General features: G+C 34.1%; 2 protein-coding genes across 2 annotated transcripts in view; one reads left to right on the forward strand and one right to left on the reverse strand.

Annotated features, from left to right (window-relative positions):
• Window positions 1–24,452, reverse strand: part of LOC123668751 (polyhomeotic-proximal chromatin protein-like) — a 65,303-nt gene that overhangs the window by 33,579 nt on the left and 7,272 nt on the right. The window contains exons 3-7 of the mRNA XM_045602446.1: window positions 10,514–11,180; window positions 8,939–9,004; window positions 5,476–5,760; window positions 4,313–4,468; window positions 1,088–1,213 (exon numbers count right to left, since the gene is read on the reverse strand). Of these exons, the coding sequence (XP_045458402.1) occupies window positions 1,088–1,213; window positions 4,313–4,468; window positions 5,476–5,760; window positions 8,939–9,004; window positions 10,514–11,180 (1,300 nt within the window). The remainder of the gene's footprint in view (window positions 1–1,087; window positions 1,214–4,312; window positions 4,469–5,475; window positions 5,761–8,938; window positions 9,005–10,513; window positions 11,181–24,452) is intronic.
• LOC123668703 (protein claret segregational-like) lies at window positions 18,052–19,933 on the forward strand. The gene has a single exon (XM_045602406.1). The coding sequence runs from the start codon at window positions 18,052–18,054 to the stop codon at window positions 19,834–19,836; it is 1,785 nt and encodes a 594-aa protein (XP_045458362.1). The 3' UTR covers window positions 19,837–19,933.

Here is a 24,452-nt window from a genome sequence, read left to right on the forward strand (position 1 = left end):
TTTGTCACTAGCTAAATAAAGGCCGTAATACAGATACAACGACTGCTAAGTAAATATTAAAAGAATCTGAAATCAGCGCGTCTTTGAAAATTATTAATCTGACACAGATTTCACGTGCAATTATCAGTTTGTCATCTTTTTAAATCTTTTATGATCTAGACCTTGGTGATTACAAGAATTATTTTAACGATCAAAAGGTTCCGAACTAAAGTAATATGATTTTCAAATAGAATAAATATGTAATTAAAATTTGTACAGCTGTTTTGCACCTAGAATATTATGGAATGAGCTGGATGGAACGGGGGGGGGGGGGAGGTTACGGGCGATACTACAGTGTCATAGCTGATAGCTTTTTTAGGGTTCCGTACCTCAAAAGGAAAAAACGGAACCCTAATAGGATCACTTTGTTGTCCGTCTGTCTGTCAAGATCCTTTTTCTCAGGAACGCGTCAAGGTACCAAACTGAAATTCATATCAAATACTCAGGTACTCTTTAAAGCTGTGAAAAAAAACCTCTAAACTAACGCAATCAAAAGATACAGCCGTTTATGCTGCAAATTTTCGACACTCGCATGGGAATCAAAACCTACAGAGTACTTTCCGTGAATTCAGAATCTTGAAATTTAGTAAGAAGCAACGTCTTTTAGAATAGATAAAAGAAAAATTGCTAAAAGCATAAATTTTTTGAAACGTCATATAATAATTTAGTTTGTATGTATGTATAACAACTTTTTCATCCCCTTCCGCCCCTTGGTGATATGTGGTGAGGTTTTTGACTACCAAACATACCCAATTTCAGAATTTTATCTTTAATTTATGCTCACTCTGGAAAATCAAAGCATCATGATACAAATTTCAAGACAAATATCAATGTTTCAGGGTGTTTGAGGTTGTTTTTTTTTTTAGAAGCCGCACGTTCTATGGTCATAATTACACGTGATATCTCATTATCCTTGTGATATTTCGTGTTTTTTCCCAAATCCCATTTTCCCCCTTTCGAGCCTCATGTGATTTATAGACGACATATATAACGATGACCTACAAATAAATAATAAAAATTGAACAAATGAACATAATCATAAACTCACTTGATGCTGTGCCATGCTGCTGGGCATGGATGACACAACGGTGACAGTTTGGTGGTGAGTCTGCGACGGCTCGTGCTGGGCCATACTGATTTGCTGCTGTACCACTTGAGATTGACCGTCTACTATCTGTACGTGACAAGAGTTTTATTTTTGTTATTTATATTATTATGTATAAAATATACAGTATAAAGTTATCATAATATGCATGGCGCTATATCAAGAAAACAATCCTTTACCAGCAACGAGACATTATATTATAAGCTTATTCTGTTCTGTTCAGTCTGAAATGTTCTAGCCACAACCATCCTTTATAAACACTAAAAACAGTAGCAAATTCCATGAACTAAATAATACTAAACTCTGTTTAGAATCGACAATTACATTGATCACAGGTATTTCTACTTTATAACTTGGGTTGTTTTGTTTCACATTGTTTCTTTTCTATTAGAAAAACCTTGAAGATGACTTTTCCATAGTAATGAAACCCTCGTCACTTCGAACCAAAAGCATAGCAATGAATCTCATATTTTTAACTCTCTCTAGTTATGACAGTCTGGAAGAGACCACGAATCATTTACCTGCTCCGAAATATAGACAAAAACTATAAATTGCGTTGCATTTTGTGTTATCTTATAAAATAAAGTGTTATAATATACATAAATTTTCAATCCTGTAATTCTATTCCTCTGAGTTTATTTTAACAATAAAATTTAGTTTTTCTTCCTCAAACGAAAATGGCATGTTCATATTTATTAAAACTGGGACACAATTTAAGCACATATTCACATGCCATTGGAGTTAGATTTATCTTTATGGAAAAAATAAGCAGAATTAAGCAGAAAACACATTAATTTCACCACTCTAATGGATCATTTTGTTTGTCCTTTTATTTACTATGTAGAAATTTACTATAACCCAAATTATATATGCAAGAAATAAATTTGTGACTTTCATTTCAAATATAACAAATTTTAGTTAAAACATTTTTTTAACAAACACAGAGTCGTCTTCTCCTAATTCCAAAAGTAAGTAACTTAATACTTGACTCTAAGGTACCAGGATGACCGCTCTTGTGGAATGGTGCATGTGCCGTGTCGGCGGCGCCTAAACAACGACGGTCGCGGGTTCGATTCCCGCTCGGAGCGTTGTTAGTCCTTGTGGGTTTCCCCACCATGGCTCAGAGAGCACGTTAAGCTGTCGGTCCCGGTTGTTAGCGATCATTGCTTATAGTAGATACGAGGGCGGGGTGAAAAGTTTTCGGCCTCAAAATACTCATTTGCAGCATCAATGACTTATTTTTTTTTCTTATTTATTTTATAAGCCATACATCAAGTGATTAAGTTGACTTAAAAATAATAACAATGATGCTTATACTCTAGGCGTTACGTTAACAGTTGGGATTGTAACTTAATGAGTATTTTTATAATAGTCATATCTAAGATTCAATGAATGTATCATGAAACCTACAAATCTATCACTATATTTGGCAGTGAACCCTGAACTTAAGATTCGATGGAGAAAGAAGAGAAACTCACCAGTAGAGCATCGAGTTTCATTTAAGAAATTCAACCTAGCTTGTTCGTTGATTTTACACTCGAGAACTAAGTGTAGGAGGTCCTCTTCTCTCTCACATCGTGTACAGTTTGGATCGTCTCCTTTTTCATAATGAAGTTAAACTTGTTAAGTGGGATGTGGTAAGTACGGGCCCGGAAGCAAAGAGTTAAATATTTTCTGTTGAGGTTTCTTGAGGCGAACCAAGGTTCGCGTGGTGGTTCGTCTACAATGGTCCTGTACCAGAGGCCCTTGTTTTGAGAGCACTCATTGAAATAAGATTTAAATTTAATATAATTGTCGTTTTTTATTTTTGGAAGATGGTCAGTATAGTGCGGTACGATGTCGAGAGGTATGCCGTTCTGTAGAACTTTGGATGCAAGTGAGTCTGCAACTTCATCAATGACTTCTTCGTTGCTCTCAAATTCTTAACCCCCAAGCCACTTTATAAGATTAGGAAACAGATGCTAGTCACTGGGGGCTAAATCTGGCGAATATGGTGGTTGGGGGAACAATACGAACTTCGATTCGTTGATGTTAGCCACCGCAACTATCGACGAATGGGGAGGTGCGTTGTCATGGTGAAACAAGATTTTTTTTCGCCAAGTTTGGTCGTTTATTTTTCACTGCATCCTTCAAACGTTCAAATTGACCATTCATGATTTTCCCCTCCTATAGATAATCAATGAAGAAAATGTATCCCAAAAAACAATTGCCATAACCTTATTCGCCGATAAAATTGATGTTGCCTTTTTTGAGGCTGGTTCACCTAGTCCAATCTATTGTTTTGATTGTTGTTAATTTTAGGAGTGTAGTGGTGAATCCAAGTTATAAATCGACGTAAAAGTTCACTGGAGTTGCGCTTGTACATCGCCAAATTTTCGATGATCAAGAGTTTTTCGGGTCAACTTTTGATCGACCGTTAGCAAACGCGACATCCACCTAGCACAGAGCTTCCCCATGCTCAAATGTTTGTATAAAATATTGCGTGCATGTTCAGTTGATATCCTAGTAGCATCAGCTATCTCACTTACTTTTAATCTGCGGCCCTCCATCACCATTTTATGAATTTTTTCAATCATTCCGAGAGAGTCGTGACCTCAAAGGGGCATTTTGAACGTGGTTCGTCAGAAGCACTCGTTCGACCTTTCTTAAATTCAGAAACCCACTGTTTCACCGTTGAAGTGACGGCGAAGAATCTTTCAGCGTGAAATCCAGCTCTTCTTTAATTTGAAATGGTTTTAGGTCTTTTAAATAGAAGTATTTAATGACTGCATGCTTCTCTGACTTTTCCATTTTCACGTAAGCAATCGAGGCGTCTTGTTCAATCGCCTCTCAAATGTATACTAATTAAGCCATTGACCCGAAAATTTATATACACGCTAGTGAGATATAGTACTATAGAATACAAGTAAAAAATTAAACCTGCTAGCGCGATCTCTAGGTCAGGCCAGAAACTTTTTACCTCGCCCTCATAGTTACTCATAGTAAGGAATATCTCCAGTAACCCGCATTGTAGCAGCGTGGTGGATTAAGCTTTGCTCCTTCTCCTACATGGGGAAAGAGGCCTACGCCCAGCAGTGGGATGTTACAGACTCAAGCTAGCTAGGTAACAGAACTCTGCTATACATATTTTTTTTACCTCTTTAAATATAACAGAAAATAAATACTCACTTGTTGCTGTTTGATCTCTCCACTCATGCCGGGCTTCTGGTTCTTATCAAAAAGAAGATTAACGTTATTTTGAGGGGACGTCAAGAAGCTAAGATTTATTTCACCAATCCCAGGTACATTGAACTGTTGTGTGTGCACTGGTTGGTTGTTTACCACCTGCCAAGAAATAATTATATTAGAACTCTTTACTGTACACAAAGAACTATCAATATACAAAAAAAAAGTCAGGAAATTATTACAAAAGATTATATTGCTAAAAAGCAACCTTAAAGTGGAGAAATAGTATAATTGTACATTTTTTATATATATACAATGAAAGAAAAAATGAACATATTACATTATAAATTAAAAAAGTTAAAAATATCATCTCATCATTCACAATCACTTTATCAAAAACTTGATATTTTTACCATTAAATAATTTAAACAACTAAAAGTAAATATACTTAGTTAATGTTTTATGAATGGTAGCATAATAATGAAAGCAGGTCTATTTTTAGTTTTGTTTATTTTAACAAGAACTTAAAATTTATGAAAATTTTGTACTCAATTTTCTTCATTTTTAGTAGAGTCCAAAAATAGAAGTTCTGTTTTGGATCCATTATTATCAAAATTTGTAGTCCCTACAAATTTTGATAATAATGGATCCAAAACAGAACTTCTATTTTGTAGCTAATGTTCCAAAAGATTACAATTGGTCCTCTTAAGAAATACCCCTTAAAGAATATTAATTTGTAATCAACGACACTAAGAAATTGTTCAAATTTAAATATATCTGTGATATTCTCATAGACACAATCATTTAAGAAAGCAACTAAATTGTAGGTGCAATGCAAAGTGCAAATGGGCTAATTTGTGCCGTCCGGTACAATAGTGATTGAAAATGATTTGCAGACCGAGTGTGATCATCCAATTATGATGAATAGGGCCAGCAACTCTCAAATAGAAATAAAGCAAAAGTTTTAATCAATGATTTAAGCTTAGAATTGGCGTGACTACCATAACAAAAATTTTAGTATTTTAATGGTTTTGTTTAGTAGAAAATGAAATATGAAAACAAGTAAATTTAAGTATAACTGACAGCCATAATACATGACACTTTTTCTGTTTCTTTTTTATAATAAATAAATAAATTTGTCAATGTACAATAAGGTTTATTTATACCTGTAAAAATTTTTGTTGCTGCAATTCTTGCTGCTGAGAAATTTGTTGTATTTCCTGTTTAGGCTGCTGTGGCTGAGATGCTTGTTGTGATTGCTGTTGTGGTTGTTGCGGTTGTTGTTGTTGTTGTTGTTGTTGTTGTTGTTGCTGCTGCTGCTGCTGCTGTTGTTGTTGTTGTTGTTGTTGTTGCTGCTGCTGCTGCTGCTGTTGTTGTTGCTGTTGCTGCTGCTGTTGTTGGTGCTGCTGCTGCTGCTGTTGTTGTTGCTGCTGCTGTTGTTGTTGTTGTTGGAATTGTTTCTGCAACTAAATAAAACAATAACTAAACTTTAAGAAAGATTTAAACTTTAAGAAAAATTGAGTACACTACGTTAATCTATTTAAAACTAAATATAGTTATGTAATTTTTTTCACCAAAATAAGATATAAATATACTAAACAAAGTGGAAAAAGTAGTTAATTTAAATGTAGACAGTGACTGTTCTGCATGATATAAGTGTTTTATACGAGATATTTAATTAGAAGTTAAGAAAATAAACATGATGAGGTAATAATATAAATAATATGTAGCTTATTTTTTCATACTTAAATAATGAGTTATTTTAAAAACTCACTTGAAATACTTATATTTTACTGAAAGGTTGGTTGGTGTACACGTTTCATGTTTCTTTATTAACAAAAAATATGACAACATAAGGGAGTCAAAAATGTATATAGGTTTGTTCCAAACATGATTTAAAAAACATATTTTCAAGATGGACATATTCATTCAATGAAATAATTAATTAATAATATATTAATAATAACTATATATTAATATTTTATTATTATATCAACATTTAATTACTATATTTATATTAAAAACACCTAAAGCTAATAATAATAATATACTCTTTGTTGTACACAACAACAATCAAAACAATAACATATTACAAATATAGAATATTGTACAAAGGCGGTCTAATCGCTAGAAGAGTGATCTCTTCCAGATAACCTTTGGACATATATGACACAGCATATTAAAAGCGGGAAGGAAGTTTACAAAGAGTCACCTAGGATGATATTAATTATCGAAAAAAAATTCACATACATATACAACATAATAAATCCGACATATATTTAAATAAATAAATAAACATATGCATAAAAATACAGTACTTATAAGTGAAATACATATAATATAGATAAATGCATAAAATATATAATAGAAGTGAAGCAATATGCATGATATTATAACTCACTGCGAATGAAATAACAAGAGACGTTGTAGCGAGAGGATGATACTTAAAGTACTAGGGAGTAATTTGCTAACTCTAGTCATATATACAAATGTCACCAAACCTTGGAAAGATTACCCTCATTAAAGGGTGTAATCCTCTAATGGATAAAAAGACATAGCGAATCACACGGAAATGATGCCGCCGATGATCTAGCGAGACAGGGGTCCAATACAAAGGTCGCTGGCCCACCTATTTTACTGCCTCTACCATTTGCACAACTGCGCTCGTGGGTAAGGCAACGCACACGTGCGTTCACAATGCCCTTTAGGCAAAACAAGCCGGCTGTAGACAGTCCAAAATTATACTCACGGAAGTATCACCGCACCTGTCATGCCGATTGCTTAGTCTGAACCGTCTGGACATCAGAATGGTTGTTGGTACGATTACCGGTCACATGACACTCAACTATCAATGATTCATTGTAAATGCAACTGACAGTCCTCTTTGTAGGGGATGTCTGGCTGCTGAAGATACAGCCGCCCACGTGATCCTGGAATGCGAGGGAGTGGCCACACACCAGGTAACCATCCTTAAGGAAATAAGGGCGCTCCGAGAAGCCTGTGAACACCCTAGGAGGCTTTTGAGCTTCTGGAAGGAGCTGGGCTGGCTGAACTAATCAACCCTTTCTCACGCATAATGAACCAATATCGAGTCTAAATGCGGAAAATCGAGCCCACAACAAACAAACATAATATTATGCAGGTATTAAAAACAATTATGACTATATCTTTAAAAAGGTGACACATAGTACACCTTGAGGTAGTTTTTGAAGACAGAGATTGGTCAGCTTTAACTGAAAAAGAGTTGGAGTAAAAAGAAGTAGTATTTAGCTGCAGTTTCCATCATCGTCTACTTTAGACTCGAATCTAAGGGTGCGTTTTTTGCTTATTACAAAGATACATGAAATACTCCTTGAGGTACAGAGAGGTTACTCAGAACGAAAAAGTACATAATATAGCAACGAGACTGTGACTATTGCTGCGAAACGAACCGGGAGCCACTAGAGACGATTGCGAAATTCGGAAACATGGTCATATTTGCAAAGACCGAATCATCTTTTTTAATGCGCACAGCCAAGAAATCGAATTCCCTGCCGGCGTCTGTATTTCCGAGTTCATACAACCCGAACATGTTTAAAGCACGAGTGAACAGGCTTCTTCTGGGCGAACTCGCTCCATCTTCGACCTCGTCTGTGCTCTAGAGCTAGACTGAGGTCAAGAGTAAGCCCATAACATAATAAAAAAAAAAGACCAAATAGAATTGTATGTAAAGATGAAGGAGGCGCTCAAGCTTATTTTAACTGCTCCTCTTTAAGATTAAGGTAGAAGTGACAGCACAGTCAAGTATTGGTAGAAGGAGTGAATGTGGTAACGTAATTTTGGTAGGCAAAGAGAGGAAGCATTGCAGTCGTCGCAGTAATCTAATAGCTACAATTAGTTTAAGGCTCATTTTACTCAACTGAGGTGTCAAAGAAAGATGTCTATCGAAGATAAGTCCGAGATTTTTTACTTTGTCGCTGTAACTGGTTACGGCGTTGTTAAAAAATGACTGGTAGTATAAGCAACCAGTCTATTCAACACACAAGTTTAGGACTACCGGTAGTAATGACTTGCAATTTTGAGGGATTTATGTTTAATGACGCCGTGTTGGCGCAACGGCCACAGTAATGGTTTGTGGCTGTTGCGCTGGCGGTTGCGGGTTCGATCCCCGCACATGACAAACATTTGTATTGGCCATACAGGTGTTTGCTGTGGTCTGAGTGTTTGTGCAGTCCTTGTGGGTCTCCTCACCGTGCCTCGGAGAGCACCATAAGCCGTCGGTCGCGGTTGTTATCATGAACACCTGATAGTGATCGTTACTCATAGTAGGGAATATATCCCCCAACCCGCATTGGAACCCGTTGCAACCCGCGTGGTGGATTAAGCTCTGATCCTTCTCGTACATGGGGAAAGAGGGCTATGCCCAGTAGTGAGATATTACAGGCTGAAGCGTAAGCATAATGTTTAATCTGTAGAGGTTACTCCATCTATATAAGTTCTTCCAGTCAGCTCTCTTACTACTATGATTATACTTACAATTTCTTGTTGGTCCTGTTGGTTTTTGAGGTGCTGTTGTATAGCTTGATGCTGACGTTGTAGTGCTTGCTGCTGCAATTGTTGCAACTGCTGCTGTTGTAGCTGTTGCAGCTGCTGCTGTTGTTGCTGCTGCTGCTGAAGATGCTGCAATTGCTGCTGCTGTATTATCTGCTGATGTATCTGTTTCATAATAAAACATATAGATATTAATAAATACAGTTACGCATAGGTTTATTTCTTAATTTAAAATTATCATCCATAGGCTCTAAATTGCCCATGCATTTGTTAACATCATGAGATGCACTTATCCTTTAGATTTATTACTGCAGACTGACAGACTTGCCACTGCAGAGTAAAGCTAGAACGTGGTCCGGCATTGACAGTATTACTCTATAACAATTTAATTTATTTTTAATCCTTTAGCATAGGTATGAAATATTGTTATGAATTTATGTCAAAGATAAGAAAGTGTTGTTAGTGCGTTTTATTTATACATCTAGTAGGCACTAACTGATAAATGAGTGACACAATGGGGTTCATGGTAATGTGATGGATGATATCTATGAATAAAACATGGATGGAAATGTATCCCTCTAGTGAAGACTCCAATGAAAATAAAGCCTAATTGCTATTCACTTCTGAATTAAAACAATGACGAACTTGTTTTGCCATATGGACACAATACATACACAATTTATTTTTAAAGTATTTTTCAAGATACACAACAGTCTTCGAATTTTTTTGTTACAATTTAGATAGTCAATATCCAAGACCTGTTAAATGGATATGCACTCATTTATATTGACAACTTACAATGAGACCACATGGTTGAATGTGAGTAAAATCAAATTTCAAAAATTAATTAAGAGCCCAAATTATAAAACGAAACTACAGGAATTATATTATAAGGTTTTTGAAAGATTGTACTAGGTGTTCCTGTGGTTTCACCTGCATTGTCTTATTTACGTAATACTTTGCAACTCGGGCGACTTATCTCGGCGCGCGGTGTGATGCAGAATCGTTTAATTTGATTTTTTCTATCCCCTAAATTATGTGTCCAAATTAAAAGCTATAAAAGACAGAGTTTATCTTCATAAAATTGTCTTGTTGATAAAGTTTTTTTAAGGATTCATATGCCTGATATATACTAATGCAATAAAAAACCTTTTCATTTTTTATGATCACCGAGATATTCCAGACCCGCCAGTGTATCATGTCTACAACTTATAGACTATTCAAAACAAAAAGATTTTTTTAATTCCAAACTAGCAGTTCCTGAGATTAATGCATATACACAAACAAACAAATGAGCTGTGCTCAGCAGTTTCAGACGTATCATTTGTGGAATAAAATAGCCTATAGCCTTCCTCTGTAAATAGTCTATCGAATACAAAAATAATTTTTTAATTCAAACCAGTAGTTACTGAGACTAGTGTGTTTAAAAAAAACAAAACAAACTCTTCAGCTTTATAATAGATTATTAACATTTTAATAACATTAATACAATTCATATTTACAGAGAAACTCCCCTATACTTTTTGTACTTATAGTACAATCGTTTTTTGAACTACTTCTGACAAAAAATTTACTATTATTAGGGTTTCTGCAATAATGAATAACTGTTTAAGTATAAATTAATGTAGATATTAATGGTAGTAGTTAAAAGTATAACATACACAAATTTCTTACTTGTAATTTGTCATCATCTTCTTTTTGATTTCTATACCTGTATTCGTCACCCGGTGAGTGGTTTTCTGGTTCAGATTTAGGCTGTTTAAGCTCAGGTCTGCGAAATGTATTATTTTGTTTGTCTAAAGCAAGTAATGTATTTGCTGCTTCGTATTTGTCCTCAAATGTTATTCCAGCTTTTTCAGCAAGAGTCTCCAAATACTGAAGAGGCCTCTTGGTACCTTTCAATGCACCTTTAGATTTATCAACTTGTCCACCACTAGGTGATTGTTTTGGTATAGTCCTAGTTATAGTGATACTGTTTTTATTACATTCATCTTTCTTTTCATTTTTAGGCTCTAAGGTATAATAATTTTTAGAGTAATTATTGTCTTTATCTTTTTCTCCGTTATTGTTCTCAATGAGTGTTATTGTCGTAGAATTAGCAACCTTTATAGTTTTATCTTTGGCATCCTCTTTACACTGGACTGGAGATCCAGACCCATGTGACGGAGAAAGAAGTTGTGTAGGAACATTCTGCGTCACCGGAACGTTCGCGTTTTGTACATCTGAATTATGGATTTGCTGCTTATCGGTTGGTTTTGCCAATTGTGACTGGAAATTTGGACTTTGTGGTTGATCCTTTTCTTGTTCTTTCTTCTTTTGTATACTATCTAGTATTTCTGACCTGTAAATAAAAGAGAACTTTAAAGTGACACAATAAATAATCAATAGATTAAGGCCCGTCATTATAATACCAGCAATTTTAACTAACTTCCGTCATCATACCACTTGTCTGTAATGTACCTGCGTAAATCAGCCATTACTCAGTTTTATATACAGTATATAACGAAACTACTGTTGTGTCTACTATTATTTATTAAATACTTGGAAAATATCATCGATGGTATTAATTATGTATCGTAGTCAAGTCAAACTAAAACACTTTCTTTAACATCATAACGTATACACTAATAGATTATCAATTACATGTTTTATGTTCCATTTCTAAATTTGAAATGATTGAAATCATAATTACTCCTAATAAAAATTACAACACAAAACCAAACAATAAAATTTGTACAATATTGAAAGCGGCATGAACATACTGTCACTTGTCAATATATTGTATTTTTTTAATTTTTGAGAGCTGGATTTGAGTCTTTTGCTCTAAACTGTAGACATTTTTACATATTAAAAATAAGACAATCACTACATAGTATAAAACAAAGTCGCTTTCTCTGTCCCTGCACATGTATGTACGCTTAAATCTTTAAAACTACGCAACGGATTTTGATGCGGTTCTTTTTAATAGATAGATTGATTCAAGAGGAAGGTTTATATGTATAATAACATCCATTAAATAGTGGAGAAATACTGTTATATTTGAGTTTTCTAATGTTATGTCGTAAATAATTATTATTTTTTTCGCTTAAATTGCAAACGCAGGCTGAACCCTACGAGATTTATCAAAATAATGTACTAAGTATTGTACACATTGAAAAGGTCTACAGAAAACTCCGCGATGGTATATACCTATCTCTTATGGATATCCCACAATAACATTTTTTTGTCATTTACTTTTTCGAACAAATAATGGCTAATTTTCGAAGCGATTTTAACCAATACAGCATTAATCCTTATCCAATTAAATACCTTAAATATATTTTTTATTTAATATAGATCTATATGGCCTTTTACAGCAAATGATTTAAAAGAATATTTTCGAAGATATTACAGATTTAAAAATCGCGGTACGTAGCGTTTGCGGCGGTTCCGGCCGGCTTTTACTCTAAGTTAACGCGTGCGCATCACGGGCAGTAATGAATAAATCAAAACTACTGGATCGATTTTAATCATTTTTTCAGTGAATGACATAGGTTATAATTATATTTTATACCCGTGCGAAGCCGGAGCGGGTCGCTAGTAATATTACTTGATATTTTTTCTTTATTATTTCTTCTCTATTGACAAACATATATACTTGAATAATGATTTAAAAAATCTTGGATTGGCTATATGTCTTCTGGGCTGCGTCTTTATTTTATTTTCTGAGCAAATGTTATTTATATCCGAAGCCAGGATTAATCTATGTAACTTCAATGACTCGCATTTAAAAATAATGTGGGTAATGTTAGCGTATGGCACACTGCCTTTAGTACACTTAGGGTCTTGAATATTTTTTAATTTGAAAAGTTGAGAGGGAATTAGACAATGTTCGAATCTCATTCTATTAATTGTGGAGTTAAATTTTCTTGATTCACAGCTGATGATGTTATATCAGGGCTTGGTATTGAAGTTTTCATTCTGCTTTGTTGTAGTCCAATAATTTTTCCAAAGTCTATTAATCCCGTCTTTGATGATTGGAAAGTAATCGGAGAAAGGTGTTTTAGCAACATCTTATCATATCCACTTTTTGCAGCTTGATCAGCTATTTCGTTACCTGATATTAATCAGTGAGAGAGAACCCAGGCTAGCTCAACATAATTTTTACGGCAAAGCCGTAATCGTCCCATTGTACAAGGGAAAAGGGTCAAGGCAGGTCACTCCATAAATTACCGCGGTATAAGCCTCCTCAGCGTCGTCGGTAAATTGTATGCAAAAGTATTGATTGAGAGGGTTGTGAATGAAACAGACGAAAAAGTATGGGATGCACAAGCGGGATTTAGAAAGGGAATGGGATGTACGGATCAGGGCTTTTTTTTCGGTGCATAGCCGAAAAGTGTTTAGCCAAAAACAAAAAAGTCTATTGCGCGTTCGTAGATTTAGAAAAGGCCAATGATAGAGTGATGAGAAATGAATTGTGGTCAGCATTGTGCGTGAATGGTGTGAGCAGTGTCCTCATACGAGCATTTCAATCTCTTTATAGGGATTCTATTGCTTGTCTGAGGATAAACGGGCCATACACTGAATGGTTTATTGTCGAAAAAGGTGTTAGACAGGGATGTGTAGCGTCACTGTGGCTGTTTAATTTGTTCATGGACAATTGTTTGACAGATTTAAAAGAGAGTGAAAGTGGGTTGAAAATGGATGAGTTACTCGTCAAATGTCTTCTCTATGCTGATGACCAAATATTACTTGCTTATTCGGCCAAGGAGTTGCAGGAGATGGTAACTGTTATGAGTGGAGCTTTTGTAAAAAAGGGAATGAAGATGAATGTAAAGAAGACGAAAGTGATGGTGTTTGAAAGAGATGAGGCAGTGACAGACTGCAATATCGTGATCGGAGATGAACAAATTGAACAGATGAATGAGTTTGTGTATCTGGGTTCAAAGTTTACAAGAGATGGAAAATGTGAAAGTGATATTGAAAGAAGATTTAATACAGGAAACAGAGTGAATGGAGCTTTGCACTCCTTTATGAGCAGTCGGAAGATGTCTAACAAGGCTCGTTTGGCTGTGCATGAGAGGGTGTTAGTTCCGATACTCATGTACGGAAGTGAAAGTTGGGTATGGCAGAAGAAACATGAAAGCAGAATAAATGCAGTTGAGATGAGACCGTTAAGAAGTATGATAGGAGCTAAACTGAGTGGCAGGATAAGAAATAGTGAGATAAGGAAAAGTTGTGGTCTGAAAGAAGATTTAGTGACAAAAATTGAGAAAGGTATGCTCAGATGGCCATGTCGAGAGAATGAGTGAAAAACGATTGACGAAAAAAAGTGTATAAGGCGAGTGTGAATGGAAGAGTTGGAAGGGGTAGACCTAGGGAGACGTTCCGAGACCAAATAAGGGACGTCTTGAAAAAAGGCCGGGTCAAGAGTACCCTAAACCGAAGAGCATGAATGAAGGGAATAAGGAAAGTGGACGAAGCGAAAGAAGTATGTAAGGATCGTAGCAAGTGGAAAGAAGTGGTCTCTGCTTACCCTTACAGGAAAGAGGCGTGATTATGTATGTATGTATGTAATAATAATAACATTTCTAATATTGCTACTGGAATTTACATATAATAATCTTAATATATATAAATCTCGTGTCACAATGTTTGTCCTCAATGGACTCCTAAACTACTTAACGGATTTTAGTCAAATTTGCACACCGTGTGCAGTTTGATCCAACTTAAAAGATAGGCTATATTTTATTTTGATATATTATGTTATTATTATATTTCAGAAAAAAATAAGGTGATACTAAGTTCGCCAGGTCAGCTAGTGCCATATAAATTGCGTAACATTCCGCAGTAAAAATTGAACAATTGTTATTTAGTAAAATACATTTTGTACAGCCTAAATTACTGTCGAAATAGGCTGCTTTAACTTCTTGGGTGCTTTTGGATCCATCCATATAAATTTTATAAAGATCTTTTTGTGATCTAATAATCTAAGCAATTCTGATTTACTATTGATATCGAGAATAATTGTAATTTTTTTCCAAAATACTTTCAAATTTATATTCATAAGCAGGCCATAGTGACTTAGCGAGCTAGAATAGATAGACTGAGATATCGTTAAATGTAAATTAACTGACATTTGCGGAAGCATTGAAGAATTTATTGATTCTGCGTTAATAATATTAGAAGACACAATAGAACATAATTATGTATAATGTAGGCTGAATGAGGATTGCGGAAAACCGGGATGTCTGCTGCGAACTTGGGAAGGCCTATGACCAGCAGTGGACTGCAATAGGCTGAGCTGACTGACTGACTGACTATAGAACTCGATAATTCTTCTACTAACGTTAACTTGCTAACAGGTAAAGAAGAGTTTATTGCCAGCATTTTCAGAAAAATCTTCTGGGCTAACATTAAGCCTCTTAATTTTAGATGAGGAATACCTGTTTCAATTTCCATTGAAATTCATCCAGTAATTATTCTTAATGCCATATTTTGAATAATATCTAGTTTATTTAGCAGAGATGGCCTAGCATTTATATAGGCAATACAGCTATAATCAAAATGGCTTCTTACTATGCTTTTATATAAAATACTTAGAATCTTTGCATCAGTACTCCAAAAAACTCCTGCTTAATATCTTAATATATTGATTCTTTTATAAGCTCTTTATCATATACAATCAATATGGCTATTAAACTTAAGTTTATTATCTATAATTACACCAAGGAATTTTTGTTCCTTTACAATAGGGATGTTTTCATTGTTATATGTAACTTGAACATTACAATTTGATTTTCGAAATAACATAAATTTTCGAAGAATTAATATTTAATTTAAGTTTATTATGGTAAAAAGTTTGTAATTGACTAAGACCTTGGTTTATACTACATTTAGCTATATTTATAATTTGATTAATAGAACACATGACCAAATCATCTGCATATTGTAGGATATTTACATTATTTTGAATCTGAGAGGTGTATAGATTGTATAAAACTGGTAATAAGATAGCACCTTGCATTAATCATTTGTGTGCATACTTAGGCCTATGTATAATATTATTAAATTTAACACATACTGTACACAACATCCAGAAATACACAGATTGCAATAGAGTGAGCAAAGATAGAATTTTTAATGTCAGTAATGAATGAAACGAAGCCTTCAATTGCACTTTTACCTTTTCTGAAACCTAGTTGATAATCAGGTAATAAAGAATTTGTTTCTACAAAATAATCAAACCTTACTTTAATCATGTGTTCAAATATTTTCCCTACGCAAGAAGTGAGAGAGATAGGTCAATAAGAGTTATGATCTTGAATTGGTTTGTTATTTTTGTAAAATTCGAAGAATACATTGTTTTTTCCACGATTCGGGACAATTTGAAAAGACCATAAAAGATTGTATATATTTAGAAGAACTAATTGCGCTACTTTATGTAACTTTTTAATCATTAAATATGGAAAGTCATCCAAACCAGGTGTCGAATCTTTCCTTGACAGTAAAGCACTATTAAATTCATCCCAACTAAATTGTCTTAGAAGAAATTGATTATTTTTATCTTCTTTTGTTTTATCAAATTTTATTATATTTTATTCAATTTGTTTTATCTGAATAAGTATCATTTTTAACTTGTCTTTGTATATTTATCAAAAAAATCTGATATGAAACTATCATTTCTACTGTTAGAACCTATTTTTATATGATTAAATCTTTTTATAAAGTTCCATATATTGCTAATGGGAGTGTATCTATTAAATTAAGTGCCTAAATTTTCTCCAACTTTACCTTTTTTCTTCTTTAATAATCCTCTTTTTCTAAGCTTCCATTTTTTTATAGTTAAGAATTTTCCATATTCAAATTCTGGCAGTAAATACATAAAGCAAATTGACAGTCCTTTACACTATACAGTCCTACCACAAAAGGTAACAACATCTTTTAGGAAATTGGACGTTGATCTCAATGGTACAACTAGATTTAGTCTAGTCTAGTCTTTAACTGAGGTAGGGCACAGCAGGAATTTCTTGCTCAAAATCTGGAGCAGCCCGACTGGGGTAGTACCTCGACCTTACAGAAGATCACAGCTAAATAATATTGTTTTCAAGCAGTATTGTGTTCCTGTTGGTGAGTAAGGTGACCAAAGCTCATGAGGGGATTGGGTCGGCAACGCGCTTGCGATGCCTCTGGTGTTGCAGGCTTCTATAAGCTACGGTAATCTCTTACCATCAGGTGAGTGCCGACCTAGTGATATAAAAAAAAGTGAGCAGTGCGGCTGCAACTAGTTTTATTATACGAGTAGGACCATTTGGACTTATACTTTGATGGAGGGGAGTATGCGTTCCCCTATATTGCTCTATGGTATCAGATTACCTAATATATGTTTATTGAAACTAACGTCTATGTGGCAACACCGAGAAACAAGCGTAAATATTCGAATTTCAAACTGAAACGTCCGTTTACTATATATTAAAAGGAAGGTACGTAATCAAAGTAATTTTTAGCAATTATTATAATTAAGTACTCAATTATATTTTTGTATAATCAGTTCAACGAGCTTTTTGATACACTATAACAAACCTCGATAATATAAAAACCTTGTCCTCAAACCTAAAACCTCTGTCTGTCACTGTTCATGAAATATCACTGTGATAGAAATTAGTGAAAAAGTCCTAAAACTGCTTGTATTTTACCATTCTTACTGGCGCATTCGGGTGATAATAGGAACAATGTGCTTACATTCTCAGGACTTAATAGCTAAAATCTATGCAACGTATTTAGTGTTTCCCTTGGGTTTTAACTTAGAGGTTCTACTGTACAACTAGTTGGGTCACATAGAGATGATTGTTTATCGTTGAGCTATAAGCTATGAATAACATTTTAATTCTCTGTTTGTGTTTGCTCCCAAACGAAAAAAATCGACTTCAATTTCATCGACAAATAATACAACGTAAGTAGACGAAAAAATTTAACAAACGCACTAGTCGTCACTACGATTTTCAAGGTTTTCCCTCGATTTCTCTGGGATATCTCCTTTCCAACAAAAAAAGAATGACCAAAATCAGTTCTTAAACGATGAAGTTATACCCGAACATACCTCAAAAGCAATATATATATACGATTGAATTGAGTAACCTCCTCCTTTTTTGAAGTCTGTTAAAAAGAGGTGTAACAGAAGTAGGTAGTTAAAGCTACAATATCATTGAATTTATTAGTTTGTTATTTTTCAGATGTCTCGCATTCCGATATTACGTCCTCCAACGACTACTAAAGATAATAAGCCTACTTTTACAAGTGGTCGTAACATAACAAGAACAATAGGCAATGGGCTCAGTGAGGCTGACAAAAAAAATCTATTATTAAATCATACAAAACCTTTTAGTACTTCCCACACTACAGTTGCAGCTCCGCGGCTTAAAAAGTCTGCCACTGTACCTTCTGCAGCTGCAGTGCCTAATAGACTATCGAAAGTCGAAAAAAAGACCACAACAGTTGCACCGAAAATTCCTCCATATGATTACAAAGCTAGATTCAAAGATTTAGTTGAAAAACATAAGGCCATTAAAAGTGAAATGAATGATTTAAGAAATAAGTATTTAGAAGTATCTGATGAATATGAAAAAATAAAAGAAACTGTTGAGGTACACAAAACCGAAAGAGACCTATTAAATGAGAAATTACTTAATACTCTCGAAGATTTGAGGCTGAAGTCAAGTGAATATGAGAGCTTGAAACTGGATAATGAAATTCAGAAACAAGAATTACATGATAAAACTCTACTTTTGGATGATGTGACTCAAAGCTTAAAAGTTAAAACATCCGAGTATGACAAACTCAAGATAGAATTTGATGACCTAACTCGCCATCATAAAAGTTTAAGTGAAGAAGCCGAAGCATTAAGAGGTTTGACTGATCCTCTCAAGAAAATATCAGTAGAATACGACCAATTGAAGTTAGACCTTAAGGAAGCAATGGACACAACAGCGGTTTTGCAAAATATTTTAGCTACCATGTATAGAGATCAACGCATTTTAAGAAAAACTGTCGAAGATTTAAATGGAAATATACGGGTGTACTGCAGAGTCCGTCCCACACTAGAGTCAGAGGCTTCAAAGCCTTTATACAATCTTAATGTTCTTGATGCTTGTTCTATTGAAGAAGAAAAGAATGAACTTCTGAATTCAGCTAAAAAAGGAAAATCTCAACACTCCTTCTCCTCTAACGGCATATTCACACCTAATTCATCTCAAGAAGATGTTTTTGCCGAAGTTTCCCCAATGGTTCAATCTGCTTTAGATGGCTATAATGTTTGTATCTTTGCATATGGCCAAACTGGTTCTGGAAAAACATACACTATGGAAGGTGGTTGTGAGGTGGAAGAGTATGGTATTATCCCAAGAGCTATAAACATGATTTTTACATGTATGGAAGACTTGAAAAGAATGGGATGGGAATTGACTATAAATGTTTCCTTTTTAGAAATTTACAATGAAATCATTTACGATTTATTAAATTCTAGCAAAGATCAAGAAAGTCATGATATAAAAATGGTAAACTCAAAAGGTACAGAGTTACATGTATCTAACCTAAAAGAAGAAAAAGTAAAAAGCACTCATGACTTTATCGGGTCGTTGATATTTGCACAACGTAACAGACAAACTGCAGCAACATTGAACAATGAAAGAAGCTTTAGATCTCATTCAGTTGCACAAATAAAAATATCAGCTATTAATGAAAAACAAAAAGAAAAGTTTACTAGTAACTTGACCTTGGTGGACTTAGCTGGTTCTGAGAGTGGAAAAAGAAGTCAAAGAATGGACGAAACAAAACATATTAACAGATCACTTTCAGATCTATCCAACATTATATTGTCTTTACAAACTAACCAGTCCCATACCCCATACAGAAATTCTAAACTTACTCACTTATTGATGCCCAGTCTTGGGGGCAATTCTAAAACACTTATGTTGGTCAATATTGGTCAATTTGATGAGAGTTTTAACGAGACTCTTTAACTCCTTAAGATTCGCCACAAAGGTAAACAGCTGCCACACAGGTAAAGCCAAGAAAAATATTACTATGTTTGATTTATAATTAGTATTTTGATTATTATTAAAATGTAGTACACATGATCACTTATAGTTATACCATCAACTGTGATTTCTCCCTTCATATACATTTTTATATTGAATACTATTAATAAGTGGTTATAACTAAATGTGCTTTATTATTATGTTAACAGAACTTGAATTTCATTTCTAGCTTTTAAAAACCTAATGAACCCCACCAAATAATGTTTGATTTTCTTGATATGTATAATATTTAAACATTGTAAGACTTGAAATTTATTCAAATATCTTAGGTATTAGATTAGGCTTAGGCTTTAAATTACTTGAAAATTAGTAAAGAAAGAAAAAATTATTTTTGAAACAGTTTATTCACCCTATAAACAGTTCTTGCTTACATAATTATAGAAATAGTAAAGGACTTTTTCTCAACAAATTTAAATATTATTTTAACCAAAATTGATTGTTGTTAAAACTTATTCAAATAAACAAAGTTGTTATTTTGAGGGTACAACACACAAAGCCATTATATATTGACTTTTTATGATATTTAACTTAATAATTTAACTTTTAAATTTATCTTCAACACAGGTCTCTTGAGTGCTAAGTATAGTTAAATGAACAATTAATGCTAATATGTACCATTGAAGTTCAATTTCTTTTATTAAAATTGTTACAAGGAAAAAATGAGTGAAAATAAATATTAAATTTTCATGTTTAAATACAAGTAGCCATTTAATGTACATATAAAAAAATTGAGTAGACAAATGCCTCAAATCTTAATATTAAGAAAGAGTGTGACATTTGTAATCTTTACATCTATATACACGTAAGAATTTAATCTAATCCTATGTAGATGTTAATTTAATTTGTAATTAATGATTAATTAGGTTTACTGTTAATATTGAATATACATTTCCTTATATTATTGATATTGTTTTATATTCAAATCACACATTTCAATTTAATCAAGCTTATATGAATCTTAATTCTTCGATGTAAATATTATTTTTCAAGCAGTTCCTAATAAAAAAAAATATAAAAAAGAAATAAAGGAATTTTTTTACTTTTGTATGTCCCTGTAAAAATTAAGTAAAATATAACTATTTATATTGATTATGGGTTCATTAGATTCGTGTGTTATAAATATTACGAGTATCCTGTATTTTAATAATATTTATGTAGGTATGTAATATTTGTGTAGTGTGTATTAATGATATTTATGTATGTAAGTAAAGGCAGGTTAGGCTTTTTAACATGTTTATGCTGTTTTGCTGGGATAACTCTGGTAAACAGGTAACAGTAATAAAGTCTTGTCGACTATAATAAATAAAAAATAATTTATTTTAAAATTAAAAAAAAATTTAGGTGTGGACTACCCTTAACATTTAGGGGGATGGAAAATAGATGTTGTTCGATTCTCAGATCTACCCAATATGCATACAAAACTTCATGAGAATTGATCAAGCCGTTTCGGAGGAGTGTAACTACAAACACTGCAACACGAGAATTTTATATATATATACTAGCTGACTCAGCAAACGTTGTCTTGCCGCTAAACGCTATTTAAAAATAGGGGTTGGTGGTAGAAGGGTGAAAATTTAGGGTGTATGTATTTTTCAACGCCAAATCATAATTTATTTATTTATTTATTTAATGCACACAAAATTTCATGAGAATCGGACAAGGTGTTTCGGAGGAGTTTAACTAAAAACACCGCGATACGACAATTTTATATATTAGATATATATTCTTTATTGCACTTAAAAGCACATCCATGAACACAAATAACTATTTTTTGTTTTTGTTTTCTCCCTGCTTATTAAAGACTACGAGCAAATCTGTTCTGAGATTTGTCATGCGGAGCCCAGAGCTACTGTCGCTCTTCTAGCTCTAGGATATGATGACGTTTTAATCGTCTCACATTGTGGTCAGTGGTGAGTTGGTGAGCAAGTTCGTTAGGATGATGGATTAAGCTTCTTCTTTCTTTATATTTAGCTGCCAATCTCTAAATTTCCTCTTTGATTGTTCTCATTTTCAGGTGTTCATGAAGTTCATTGTTGGTTATGTACCATGGTACTTTTGCAATTGTTCTTAGGATCTTGTTCTGTTGGTGCTGGATTATGTTAATGTTTGAATCGCTTGCGCCGCCCCATAGTTGCAGACCATATGACCAAATGGGCTTTAGGATGACTTTGTAAATAAGTAATTTGTCGTCCAATGAGAGTCTCGAGTTCCTTCCTAGCATCCAGTATAAGCTGTTGTATTTTAGTAGGAGTTCCTGCTTTTTACATTCGATGTAGTGCCTGCAGATTAGTCTACGATCAATGTGTAAGCCAAGATATGTTACATGGTCACTGTGGGGTAGAGTACAGTGGCCCAACATTACAGGCGGGCAGTCTCCTTTTTAATAAGGCTTTGCAGCACTAGCCTTTATTTTCCATTTTTGGAGCCATTCGTTCATTTTGTTAAGGCTCTTCTGCAAATTCTCTGATGCCAGAATTGGATCCTTGTTACTTGCTTATATAGCAGTGTCATCTGCATATGTGGCTATGGTTATCCCTGGCATTAGCGGTAGGTCTGCAGAGTACAACATTTAGAGCATGGAGTTGAGAACAGATCCTAGGGGCACCCCGCGTCGATCTCCTAGAATGCAGCTATGCCGTCACCCTCCTTTACATAAAATATACGATCCTTGGGGCAAAATCTAATTATTGGGCAGTATGAGTGGGAAATATTTTGCTTGATCTTGCATAGTAGGCCTTTGTGCCAGACCTTGTCAAATGCCTGTTGGATATCCAAAAATGCTGACGAGCGATATTCCCTTTGTTCTAAGGACTTCTTTATAGTGTCACATACTCTGTGGGCTTGTTCTACTGTGCCATGGTGAGAACGCCATGGCACAGTAGAACCAGATCACCAATTTGGCTTTAGAGAACTAAAGCCAAATTGGTGATCTGGTATCACATTGCACTCCAAGAGGCTTGGCATGATTCTGCAGAGTATTGTCTTCTCTAGTACCTTGGACAGTGTAGGCAACAGACTAATTGGCCAATTAGATGTTTTTTCGGTTATTAATTTGCCGGCCTTGTAGATCATAATGATTTACGAGACATTCCACGCACTCGGAAAGCACCCTATGCGCAGCACTGCGAAGATTATAGTAATGAAGATGATAAATAACTAAATATATATATATATTCTACGTCTTACAGCTAGTTTAAACTTTGATTAGTGCGAGTCCAGGTGTTAAGTAATTGCAAGTGTCCGAGTCCTTAAGGCTTAAAAAACACAGCGAGTGTCGTCCACGCCACAATGCTAAACTTATAAACAAGCATGTCCAACAGTGTTACCGGAAATTTTTGCCCGTCTGATCGACAAAGTGCCGTGAAATTATCGTACTTTCGGAACAATTATCGTATACCCAAAAAAAAGTATAAATTACATTGAAAAATTGTCAGTTCGCGCAACTGTTTTCGAAATTCAGTCGGCCAAAAAAAAGGTCGTTGCTCCAAATTCACAATTTGTGGAAAAATTCATTATTTCAATAGGACAGACAGAATTATCGTACAAATAGCGTACGTAGGCTTGTTTTAATTAATTATATAAATTATCGTACGTTTAGGATCACTGCTATCTAATGTCAATGACAATGACAATTTGTCAACATAAAAACCACAGAATATTATCTTTCCATTCATCAAAATATTATCTTTGATTCATTTTGGGGTTTGACCATACAATGTCGCTAGTTGTTCAAGCATATAATTAATTTAAAAAAAGTGTTCACGTAAAAAAAGCTGTAACTGACATCAAATTTGTTTTTGTTCCGAAAATGTTCTTTGTACAGTGTCAAAATTTATACAGTACTTATAAATTAAACATAGGATACATAACATAATGTATGTAATTGCATGCATAGTTTTTTTGTGTTATATGTTTTTAAACAATATATTAATTTACTTTCATATATAGCTATAATTAGTAACAACAGATCCATGCACCATTTTTTTCCATACTATACTTACCATTCTTTATAAATATAGAGTAATGCACATATTTAGGGACAGATACCTAAATAAAAACGGTCCGTCTGGCATTATTTCACAAGGGGAAGCAAAAAAATAATAAAATGTGCGAGTGAGAGGGCGTTATGCAGACGCGTGTGGCGAAAGAGAGATATTTATGCAACACACTAGGGGAGCTGGAAAGCGAACCGGTTCTGCATGTGTGCAGACAGACGTTACCCCCTTCGCCCCTCACCAGTCGACCCTCGGTTCCGAGGGCCGAGTATTGTCGGCTTTTCCCCGAAGCTATGCAATAATAATAATACGAGCTTACTCCCCTCGCTGAATACTCAAAAGCTCTTTTGGAGTAGTTTTTTTTTTTATTACAAGGGATCGACATACCAAATGTCGATTTATTATTTTTTATTTATTATATTTACATAGCAACTGTGATTATATAGTAAGCATATTTTTCTAAGCATTTAAAAGGAACATGTTTTATTGATATTTATAAATTACTTTTTAAATAACCTTGCTACAAAAGCTGGTATAACTAAA

This window comes from Melitaea cinxia, chromosome Z, assembly GCF_905220565.1.
Source record: "Melitaea cinxia chromosome Z, ilMelCinx1.1, whole genome shotgun sequence".
Lineage (NCBI taxonomy): Eukaryota > Metazoa > Arthropoda > Insecta > Lepidoptera > Nymphalidae > Melitaea > Melitaea cinxia.